Source organism: Triticum urartu, chromosome 4 (assembly GCF_003073215.2).
Source record: "Triticum urartu cultivar G1812 chromosome 4, Tu2.1, whole genome shotgun sequence".
Taxonomy (NCBI): Eukaryota; Viridiplantae; Streptophyta; class Magnoliopsida; order Poales; family Poaceae; genus Triticum; species Triticum urartu.
In genome coordinates this window covers 86340371-86352413 of record NC_053025.1, presented here as the reverse complement: position 1 = coordinate 86352413, position 12043 = coordinate 86340371, and the positions used below count along the sequence as shown (strand labels likewise).

At 43.5% G+C, this 12043-nt stretch overlaps 1 protein-coding gene across 1 annotated transcript; it reads left to right on the top strand.

The window, feature by feature from the left end:
• Positions 1 to 5093: 5093 nt before the first annotated feature.
• Positions 5094 to 10828, top strand: LOC125550814 (cleavage stimulating factor 64-like). The gene is made up of 10 exons (XM_048713912.1): positions 5094 to 5284; positions 5902 to 5980; positions 6614 to 6788; positions 7800 to 7833; positions 7946 to 8184; positions 8270 to 8347; positions 9047 to 9082; positions 9169 to 9579; positions 9849 to 10091; positions 10307 to 10828. The coding sequence occupies exons 1-10, from the start codon at positions 5242 to 5244 to the stop codon at positions 10436 to 10438; spliced, it is 1470 nt and encodes a 489-aa protein (XP_048569869.1). The 5' UTR covers positions 5094 to 5241; the 3' UTR covers positions 10439 to 10828.
• Positions 10829 to 12043: the final 1215 nt, after the last annotated feature.

The window sequence follows — 12043 nt, the reverse complement described above, 5'->3', positions numbered from 1 at the left end:
TCATGCCATGTTTTGCATCATGTTGCTTGCGCATTGCACCGTGGTTGATTGTTGTTTCCTTTGCTTGTGTTCTTGCCTTGGGTAGAGCCGGAAGACGAGTTCGTCCTCGAGGTACCCGTTGAGTACGCTTACGAGGATCAAGCTTTCGTCTTCTCGGAGAACTTTGCAGGCAAGATGACCATACCCTCGAAATCACTTCTATCTTTGCTTGCTAGTTGCTCGCTCTATTGCTATGCCTATGCTACGATACCTACCACATGCTTATCATGCCTCCCATATTGCCATGTCAATCCTCTAACCCACCTTGTCCTAGCAAACCATTGTTTGGCTATGTTACCGCTTTGCTCAGCCCCTCTTATAGCGTTGCTAGTTGCAGGTGAAGATGAAGTTTTTTCCTTGTTGGAACATGGATATTTTGTTGGGATATCACAATATCTCTTATTTAATTAATGCATCTATACACTTGGTAAAGGGTGGAAGGCTCGACCTTATGCCTGGTGTTTTGTTCCACTCTTGCCGCCCTAGTTTCCGTCATACCGGTGTTTTGTTCCTTGATTTTGCGTTCCTTACGCGGTAGGGTTATAATGGGAACCCCTTGATAGTTCGCCTTGAATAAAACTCCCCAGCAAGGCCCAACATTGGTTTTACCATTTGCCACCTATCCTTTTTCCCTTGGGTTCTGCAGACTCAAGGGTCATCTTTATTTTAAACCCCCGGGCCAGTGCTCCTCTGAGTGTTGGTCCAACCTGTCAGCCGCCGGTGGCCACCAGGGGCAACTCTGGGCTGGCCTACCGGAACCTTGGACAATCCGGTGTGCCCTGAGAACGAGTTATGTGCAGCTCCTATCGGGATTTGTCGGCACATCCGGGTGGCTTTGCTGATCTTGTTTTACCATTGTCGAAATGTCTTGTAACCAGGATTCCGAGCCTGATCGGGTCTTCCTGGGAGAAGAAATATCCTTCGTTGACCGTGAGAGCTTGTGATGGGCTAAGTTGGAACACCCCTGCAGGGTTTTGAACTTTCGAAAGTCGTGCCCGCGGTTATGGGCAGATGGGAATTTGTTAATGTCTGGTTGTAGAGAACTTGACACTTAACTTAATTAAAAATGCATCAACCGCGTGTGTAGCCGTGATGGTCTCTTTTCGGCGGAGTCCGGGAAGTGAAAACGGTGTTGGAGTTATGCTTGAACGTAAGTAGTCTAGGATCACTTCTTGATCATAGATTCTCGAACGTGCTTTGCCTTCTCTTCTCGCTCTCATTTGCGTATGTTAGCCACCATATATTCTAGTGCTTGCTGCAGCTCCACCTCACATACCTTTTCCTACCCATAAACTTAAATAGTCTTGATCGTGAGGGTGTGAGATTGCTGAGTCCCCGTGACTCACAGATTACTTCCAAAACCAGATTGCAGGTGCCGATGATAACGTGCAGGTGACGCACCCGAGCTCAAGGAGGAGCTCGATGAAGACCTTGTTCGTTGTGATGTTTCGTTTCCAGTTGATCAGTAGTGGAGCCTAGTTGGGGCGATCGGGGATCTTTTGCATTAGGGGTAGTCTTCTTTTATTTTGGTTCTGTAGTCGGACCTTGTTTGTATCTGGATGATGTAATGCTTTATTCATGTATTGTGTGAAGTGGCGATTGTAAGCCAACTCTGTACCTCTTTCTTATTCAGTATATGGGATGTGTAAAGATTACCCCTCTTGCGACATGCCTACAATGCGGTTATGCCTCTAAGTCGTGCTCCGACACGTGGGAGATATAGCCGCATCGTGGGTGTTACACATGGTTTGATGACTGCCCTGCCACATTGTCCATGGCCCATAGGGTTAGGCCCATGACTTGTCTGCGTGTAGTAAACAGAGCGCCCATTTTCTGTCCAATTTCCTTGCGGTATACTGGGTTGCTGCTCATCCATATCATGAGGAAGCTCATTGAGATCAGGAGGCAACTCATTGAGATCAAGCATTTTTTTTTCTTTTTTTGGCTGCTGCCACACATCCACTGCATATAAAAAAGAAGGAAGTGATGTCAAGTTTTAATCATCAAAGAATGTTTCAAACAACCTAAAAACTTAGTAAATAGGCAGTTGCACACCATTTTATAACAATCTTAGTTCCAAAATCAACATGTCTATAACATAATCTTTTATTATAACATGTATGCATTTTTTTTGTTTGCACAGACTTGTTATGTTAGTTGCACAGTTTGTAGTAAATAGTTGGCAAGAACATGACCTTTTTTACTACAGAGTTTTTCTGACTTTTTCCTTCGTTTGTTGCAACGATCCACATGTTTTCTGTTGGCAAGGAGCTGATTTAGATTTTTCTGCACATAATTTGGACACAATTTGATGCTACATTTTGAGATGGAAAATCCAAGTGAAAGAAGAAAGAAGAATTGGATGACACACTATAGATATATGTTTTTCATTGCCATTTCTGTTTTTACTTCCAGTATATTTGAACATATTTTTACACTATAGCTTTGCAATAGGTGTACTACCAGAATATATGTTTGGGACAAGTATATATGCATGACTACTTTAATATGGTTTATGGCTATAATAACCTTGTTTATTTCTCTGTTGCACAAATTGCTGGAGAAGTTGCTATTAATCATTGTGTGGTTTTCACAAAAGTTCTTGTGTTTTAGCTGTTGTACTGCAGATTTTTGGTTTTAGCTAGAATAGATCTTTCAGTTGGCCAGCATGCATGTTTAGTTGGACTGTCAATGTGTTCAGTTGGCTAGAATACATGTTTCAATTTCCCAGGATGCATCTATCAGTTGGCCAGCATGCATGTTCAGTTGCACAGTCAATGTGTTCAGTTGGCTAGAATAGATGTTTCAATTTCCCAGGATGCATATATCAGTTGGCCAACATACATGTTGAGTTGCAGAGTCAATGTGTTCAGTTGGTTAGAATAGATGCTTCCGTTGGCCAGGATGCACATATCAGTTGGCCAGCATGCATATTCAGTTGCACAGTCAATGTGTTCAGCTGGCTAGAATAGATGTTTCAGTTGGCCAGGATGCATATAACAGTTGGCCAGCATACATGTTCAGTTGGCTAGAATCATGTTTTAGTGGCGTGCATATATCAGTTGGCCAACATACAGGGGGAGGGGAAACTTGCCTGGCATGCATGTTAGAAAACACGTTTAGTTTTGATCTCAAACCATGTTTAGTGTGCAGATGCACTCATGGGGGTGGGAGGTGGTGTGATATTGACAATGGGGTGATGTGGCAGATCCACTCCTTTTTTGTAGCAACTTCTTCATGGATTTGCTGATAAATTCATGGAGAAGGGTGTTTATAGATACAATACAAGAAGGGGGAGAACTGAAGAGGGGCAGAGAGGAATTACTTGCCTGATGTTGCTACCTGGTATGGCTCTGATCACCCTGCTCTTTAGATCAACTTGTTAAAGCAGTTTCTTTTACTTTTGGGCTACTATGACGGCTGTATAGAAGGAGGAAGAAGCCTTGGATCCCTTCTTTCGTGGAGGACAAAAAGATAGCATGGGAGGGGCTGGGGCGTGGGAGGAGCTGAGACGTGGGGGCACGTGAGCGTGGGGACATCTGGCCACGTGAGGATCGTCTTTTCTGTTTCGGATTGGGTGCTCCATCACCTCGGTTTAATGATCGCCTATCTCTTTCCTTTTCTGTACCGCGTGGGGATAGGGGCTTACCTTTTTAGGTCGGCCGCCCGATCGTATTAGTGGGTAGCCGGTCGTTTACTAGACGCGTCCTAACCTAAAACCCGTGTTACAGCTATAGCTATTATCAGAGGCGGATTTAGGGCCTAGGCAGTTGCCCCGGACGTAAAGACAATTTCCTTGGTTGAGCATGCGGCTTGGCATTTTTCTAGGTCCGTCATCTGCTGCTATTGTATTTGTCTTCTCTCTTCTTTAACTCATCATGAATTTGATATGACACCTCTTATAACCCACCACCCTATATTATATCGAGTACTTACTTTTAGCCTTCATGATAATCTTTTTGGACGCTAATAACTGCCATATGTGTGGCATATACGACATGCGTTCACACACCGTGTGTGGTGTGAGCAGGAGACAGCTCACATGGGTTGTGTGTGGGCGGACAGAATTGACCATACGTGCGGGCGCGGCTACTTCATGCCACACGCCCAACAAGTACTACTCATCTTCACCCCGTGCGTCTGGCACGAAGCAAAAATGCCCACACGTCCTGACGCTGCTACGTTAGGTACCCCGCGGGATGACGATTTAGTTGCCATCCTGGTTGGCAGATGTAGTTATCCGGGATGGCAAGTGTAGTTGTAAAAGCATGGCAACTCTATCTATTTTGGTTAACTATAGTTGCCATGTCTAATTTATGGTAGTTGCCGTGTGTAATCAAACCGTAGTTGCCGTGTGTGATTAACTACTTGCCACATATGGTCAAAACAGTAGTTGTCATGTGTGTTTACCTAGTTGCCACGTGTGGTCCAACCATAGTTGTCATGTATTGTTAATCACAGTTGTCATGTGTGTTTATCTGGTTGCCACGTATGCGCAAGTGCAGTTGCCGTGTAGCAAAGAAATACAGTTGCTATGTGTGTGTACCGGGTTGCCACGTTCGCGTAACTGCAGTTGCCATGTAGCAAAGAATCACAGTTGCCATGTGTATGTACCGAATTGCCACGTTCGCGTAACTGCAATTGTCATCCACAAGATAGTAGTGTCGTGTGGGCGAAAAGCAGTTCGCCTACACGCACATGACCTAGTTGGTGGCTGTGTGGGCGAAAAGCAGTTCGCCCACACAATGCAGCTGGCAAATAGCGTGGTGCGGGTGTGTGGGCAAACTCTTCAACGCCCACACACCAGCCCCGTCCTACGTGGCACACTAAATCCATTTTTTCGTGTCAAGATTCGTGCAAAAGACAGTGAACGACGATCCAGACATGTGGGCGAGTTGGGTAACGCCCACACGTGTGGGCAAGTTGGGTGGGCGTTAGTGTTTTCGATTTTTTTTATGATCAGGCCTTCATTGCAATCCTGCTGTTGGTTTAACTCTGAAGTGATCACGCAAACGGAAACGGAAACGTAACATCAATATAAACGAACACCTGGGCACCGAGACCGCGGAAACGTATTCAGACCAGGCCAGACTCGCTGGAAATAGCGAGGCAAGCCGCGAACAGCAGCAGCGCACCACCGCCTCCGGTCCCTACCCAGCCGCCGATGCCGCCACGCGCCGCCGCCGGCGATCTCAGCTGAGCATGGCGGCCGCCCCCGCGGGCCCCCAGAACCGCTGCGTCTTCGGTACGCCCCCCCCCCCCCCCCCCCCCCCCCCCCCCCCCCCCCCCCCCCCCCCCCCCCCCCCCCCCCCCCCCGTCCCCGCCCTTCTCTCTCACAGCCCCCTGCTCCCTCCCGGGGTCTCCGCGTTCTATGTGCGTGCCTGCGTGCGTGTTCCTTCCTCTGGTTCGATCCGCGGGCTAGGAGCTCTCGCCGCGGTTCGGGCGGGAGTGGCCTGGCCCCAATTGGCGGCTACGCGAGTAGAGCTCGATTTGGGCCCCCAATCGCTGCTGCATCCTCCGTCGATTCCCCGTGGTTTTCCCTTCGTGTGTGGATGGCCGGTGCGGTTTTGGGTGGCGCGGAGCGCGTTTAGCTGCTCCCGCCGCTAGATTTGGAGTCTAATTTCATTTCATTCGAGTTTTCGTACTGTCTAGGGTTTGCCTCTTTTTTTTTTATCATTCATATTCGTCACGCCTTTGGGGTTGTTTTCCCCCAAACAAAGGTGCCCGTTAGTTGGCTTGTGCTGTATTCAACGTGTGTGACACTGATATTTACCGCACATTTTGTGTTGGCTCAGTTGATGCGGTATGAGTAGGTTCTTGAGTTCGATTGACGCCGGTTTTGGCTGTTGAATTTGGTTGCAGTTGGGAACATTCCATACGATGCGACAGAGGAGCTGCTCGTGCAGATATGCGAGGAAGTCGGGCCCGTGGTCTCCTTCAGGTTTAGTTGTGCAAACCCTATCAGTTGTGTGTCTTTGTGCCACCATGTAGTTTTCTAATTTGACCATGTTGTGCAGATACACATGTTTGTTAGATTATTATCGGATTATTCAGTATCTGTTAAAATACCCATGTGCCCTCTTTCATTCTCTTTCAAAATGAGGAAATTGTTAGCCAGCTATATGGACATGATGCTTTTAAATCCAGCACGTAACATCTGGAATATTGATTTTGTTTAAGTATGATGGCCTTATTGCACACTGCTGCTAAGCATGATCTCAGAACTCAATAGGTTGTCGTAGGGGTTGCCCTGCTTATGGATGCTGCCTCGGGCCTTTCGAAAGATAAGAGTGTTGAATGCTGAAATGATATCCTGAATATCTTATATAGCTAGTGTTATGGGATCACTTTCTGGACTACACATGCAAATGGAAATTAACCTTAACAAAAATAACAAGAAACCCGAAGATACACGTGTGTGCTGCTTCTTGATCACTGTTTCTCAACAAGTGACATTATACTGAAACTGGTTATGAGTTATTTCTATCCCTGATAACCTTTTTAGCGTTCGACGAAGCTGATGACAGTGTTGAGCTGTGACTGCTAGATACTGACCGCTCAAAATTGCTTGCAGACTGGTTGTTGATAAGGAAACTGGAAAGCCGAAAGGTTATGGATTTTGTGAATACAAGGATGAAGAGACAGCTCTAAGTGCACGCCGGAACCTTCAGGGTCATGATGTTAATGGTCGTCAGTTACGTGTTGATTTTGCTGAAAATGGGAGGAACACTGACAGAAATAGAGAAAAGGTGGAAGATCCTCAGTTTATTACTGTAGAAGAACCTTATTTCTCACCCAGCAAGTCCTATGTTAAGATGAAAGCTTGTATGGTTTTGGTTCCCATGAATTATAATACTCACTTTTCTCCAACTACCATGTGTCTCCTGTTTTGCTTTCTTGCACAGCATGTGTATGTATGTACAGATTCCTGTCTGTACATATGCACACCTGCTATTCTGCCAAAATAACTTGTGGAATTATCTTTCTGGTATTGCGGATCTTCTTTGGTATCGCGGTTCCAAAATCATCTCTAATGTCTCGATTCTGCCTTCTTTTACAAAAGTAACGTGCCAAAGTTACTGGGGTAACAAAAGCAATGTCATGCTTTCAAAGATCTCCAGAATTGTACTGAACACGTGAGGTTCTCTGCAAATAGCAAAAGAAGAATTATCTTGTAGAGGATGTATATGTGGTCAATGCATCTTTAGTTGCATCCTTTGTGATATGGTCAAGCAATGGTGTTGCAATTACTAGTGAATTTATCTCTGAAATGATATATACAGTTGACTTTCTCTTTTGGCTTACCGTTACATTATTACTACCTTTCTCTCTCAAAATAAGTGTGATGTCCTTAGCTGCTATCAGCAGCCTTTGTATCTATCCCCACACCAGTGACTAATGCTGATCTGTATGTGCTGATTTTTGTTGCCAAGTTGTCAGAATGCATCCACAAGAAAATACTGTGTATCTAAGTTTCACAACTGGACGCAGTTGATTGGTTGATAGTGGTTTACATAGGGACACTATTTTTATGCTAATTTTTCTGGAGATCATAGTGAAATACTATTGCATGATAAGGTCACTAGTTTTCAGTGCCATGTTGTAACTTTGCATATTTGGAACTAAGTAGCTTCATTACAGAAATGGAGTTAGTGCAATCAAAATTAATTTCATGCATGGGCAGTAGGAAATCTTAACCAATTGAAGTTGTCAATAAAAAGCAGATCTTGACTTATTTTTTATATGTTTATGCATTGCAGGGTCGTGGAGGACCAGGAATGTCATCTACTGTTGGTTGGTTTCAATTTCTTGATCATCATTTTGTTTATCTGTATGTTTAAGATTTCAAACTTGCCAGTTTTATGTCCGTGCGTGCTGACATTGGGTTCTTGATGGAATCCTGCAGATGCTCAGAAACAATTAACCACAACTCCCGCTGTAGGGGACACCAGCCTTCATCAGCTTATTGGTCTTCCACCGGCAATACATGCTGCATCTGTGATGGCTGGCGTTCTTGGGGGAGCTCAAACTGCAAATGTACAAAATGGTTTACCTGTCCAATTTGGGCTTGGAAATGACCCTCTTACCCATTACTTGGCCAGGATGTCAAGGCATCAGTTGTATGAAATCATGTCTGAGTTGAAGGTTATATTGAAATATCAATGTCAATTATGAAGATTAAAAATTGCTCACTGCTAGTTTTAGCTTGTTAATGTTTTTTTTATGGCAGACCCTAACTACTCAAAATAACGACCTTGCCAAAAAACTGCTGCAAGGAATTCCACAGCTTCCAAAGGCCCTATTTCAGGTGACCTTCGCTACTGATTGCTCAATTAATCAATTACTACCTCCGTATCAAAATATAAGACGTTTTTTGACAGGGAGTAGTACTTTCTGTCCCTGTTTTTGTGTACTTGTCCAAAATATAACATGATGGAATCTGTATGGGTTCTCCACCCAAAATCTGTGCCTATTTTTGCTTCATTCATCTTCACAAATTTCATACACCCTTCTTAATATAAATTTAACCAACTCGAAGTGTTCTGGTTATGCTTGTTAGAACTTTGATGTGATTCATGGTTGTCTTGTTCTCCCAGAAGGCAAAAAAATAAAAATAAAAAGTATGTTCCCTTAATTTATTGAATACTCCCTCCTTTCCTAAATATACAAGTCTTTTTAGAGAATCCAATGCGGACTACATTCGGAGCAAAATGAGTGAATCTACACTCTAAAATATGTCTATATACATCTGTATGTAGTCCGTAATGAAATCTCTAGAAAGATTATTATATTTAGGAACGGAGGGAGTAGTTGTGTACAGATCAAATATTTGTTGCGTTCAGGTGGAGGCCATTGTTGAAAGACAGGAAGGCCAGCCAACTTTATATGTTGAGCCTTGTGATTCCATGGAAGAACTTTTTTGAAATACTTTTGTTCATTGTTTAATTCACTCTAGGGTAAGAATGGAATATTCGAACATCATAACCATTTTCTTGTTGTAATGCAGGCACAGATAATGCTCGGGCTGGTGACACCTCAGATGGTATATTCCTGCTTTGTTCTGAGTTTGATGTACCTTATGTTTTCCTGATTCTCTAATATACTAACCCAGGTCTGTCGAAATCACAGATGCAGATGGCTAAGAGCCAACAGCCTTCTAGTTCGTTGGCACAATCTTCTCACCTCAATGAATCATTTCCGCAGCCAGATGATGTGTTACCAATTGTTCATAAACCTCCACCAAACCCTAATGTCATGCAGGAACAAACTGCACTGCTGCATAACTTTCCTCAGTATCAGCATTCATCTCAGCCCCCAGTCAAAATGTTTCCGCATGGACATCAGTCTGGGGTGCTGGCACACCCTCCAATGCTACCTCAGCCCTTCGGCACCTCTTCCAGTGTTCCTACTCAACCCCTTGTAACCTCAGGAGGCTTGATATCACAAGTTCAGCCTTCATTTTTGACACAGCACCCTAGACCACCAGTTATGCCAACTAATGTACAGCAACTACCCTTGACCAATCCTCATCTCCCCCAGGTATTTTTTTTCACATATAAGGAGCTTATATGTTTCTTCACAAATGATGTGATAGGTAGCAAGCCAAAGTTTGTGATGAATTATTAATCATCTTGATTGGGTCTTCTAATTTACAGAACGCCTGTAAACTATGTACTAGAAACCAAACTGTACAGTACATCAACTATTCTTGTATCTTTGCTTAGGCCCTTAAATTAAGTGATTTTTTCTAGTCAAGTTGGATATGATTCACTAATTTTACCGTCCACAAAACTCGTGTCACATTGCAGGTTGCTGCTGAACCTGAGATATTTCCGAAGGAAATAAGATTGCCTGATCGAGCTAGTCATCAGGCAGAGTTAGACCATCCATCGAAACTGAGAAAATTGGAGGACGGAACATTGACGCCAGGAATTGTAAACAATAGTCCTGCTATTTATACTGCTCCATCGCAGGTCATCCCTACTGGACCATCAGGGAGCTATAGTTCTGGTGCTGTTAACTTTCAGCAACCAGAGAATGAAGCGCCTCAGGTAATCCCCTCTAGATTTTAATTTTAGTTTCCAGCTTTCCTGTTATTTTATTATACCTTCCGTTCTTGGATGCTTAAATTCTACAGAATCTGACCTGACTAAAGTTCTAAACATTTTGCATCATGTCTCTGGAATTGAATTGTACCGAGACACAAGGTTTCTAGACTTGAAATTTTCATGTGTTCACAATTCCAATTCTTCTTGTAATGGTGCAGCTCACACAGGACGACGAGTCAGCCCTTCTGCAGCAAGTCTTACAACTGACACCTGAGCAGCTGAGTTCATTGCCAGTGGAGCAGCAGCAGCAGGTGATACAGCTTCAGAAGATGCTATCAGCTGGTAAATAGCGGCATAACACCAGCTGAGTAAGCACAGCGAAATTGTTAACCTACATAGTCAAACATTGAAGAAGGCTCGTCTAGCCACACACACACACACACGTAACTTCTCAACTTTGTTGGTATCTCTGGGCCATCAGTTTTGCTCCTGATGATTGATTTATTTGGCATTCTTTGTAAAGTTGAGGTAAAAATGTGGTGGCAAAAGAATTGTGAAGAAAGATGATAATTGTCCATTAGTTCTGTAACATTTTAGAAAACAATAATCTTATGAAGAGAGGGAGTTGTATTTGTGTTCCAGAATTGTTTGCAGAATCAGATTTTTGTTATGTCTGTTTATTTCCGACGATCTGAAAGCTATTACTGAAGGCACCGGTTGTATGCATGACAAATTTGTTACATTGCTGTTGTGGGTCCAGTATGTTCTTCAAGTTCCCTGATCATTACATGAAAGTTGCAAATGAGTGAAATCGGGTGATAGTATCAATTTTGCAAAAAATATTTGTGGCCACATTTGTTTCCACAAAACTCGAGTTTTTGAAAGTGCCCTTCGAATTTCAATAAATAAAACGTGTACACGTGTAAAAACTCTAAATCTATGAAACAGTTCTCGTTTGTGGCCCTGCACCCACACACGATGTACTATTATTTGCTATTTTTCATAGTTTGTGTAGTACTCCCTCTGCAAAGTAATATAAGAACTTTGAATATCCGATCTAGAAGGTCACATATTACTTTACAGAGGGAGCACTTTGGTGTACGCACCCGTGATTTCTTCGAGGATAGAATATTCAAAGAAAAATCGTTCACATCAGGCAGCTGATTTCTCCCGACGCATCTGATCCCCAAATCAGACCCTCTTATTTTTTTTTACGGATTGTCTTGACTTTCTGCGCGTGTATGGCTCAACCTGGAGCTTGATTAATTTGCATGCGTGTTTTTTTTTTGCGAGAAAAACTTTTAATCTATTCATCTTCAATGTTTTAACCTTCATCATTGTAGATCCCAGTGTATTTGCTGCCATGCACTAGCTATAAGACACGACAAGGTTTTTATTAAAAAATGACACTGCGATTGTTGTTATTAACTCAAGAGGGGAACGTAAAAGAATAAGCAAAACTATTATTTGCCTAGTTCAAAAATAAATAAAAAGGAGTATTAGTCGCCTTTAAGAAAAAATTGTGTGTTTTGCAAGCTGGACGTGTGCCACTGAAAGGCCTGGTGGCTTTTGTTACAAGACAAAAGCGCAAATATGTGATACAATGAATGTTGCAAGTCGGACGCTTGACGCTGCAAGACAGATCAAAGTTGCTGCAAACCGAGTGAACGTTGTCGCAAGGTCACACGCCGTTTCCCCCACAAAACCATCCACCATTTTTTTCCTTTTTTTTTGCAAAATTTGGTCTGCCATGTTGCAGAGCGGGCCACGTGGCGCTACATGCTGCACGGCCGAATACTTGATGTTACAAGGCCCAATGTATGACGCCACAAAGCTAACAAACTGGAGAGCAACTAATTAACGAGCGTTCCTTCGGGAGCCTCGCAACGATCAATGCCACTTGGCGTGCTCTCAGTCATTCGCCACGTGCCGCGCTCTAGGCGCTCTCTCTGAAT

Excerpts from the sequence above, each read along its gene's own strand:
- LOC125550814 (XM_048713912.1), top strand. The coding sequence starts at position 5,242 with ATGGCGGCCGCCCCCGCGGGCCCCCAGAACCGCTGCGTCTTCG. Across the intron at positions 5,285-5,901 it reads CCAGAACCGCTGCGTCTTCG|TTGGGAACATTCCATACGAT; the intron begins GTACGCCCCCCC and ends ATTTGGTTGCAG. Across the intron at positions 9,580-9,848 it reads CCAATCCTCATCTCCCCCAG|GTTGCTGCTGAACCTGAGAT; the intron begins GTATTTTTTTTC and ends GTCACATTGCAG.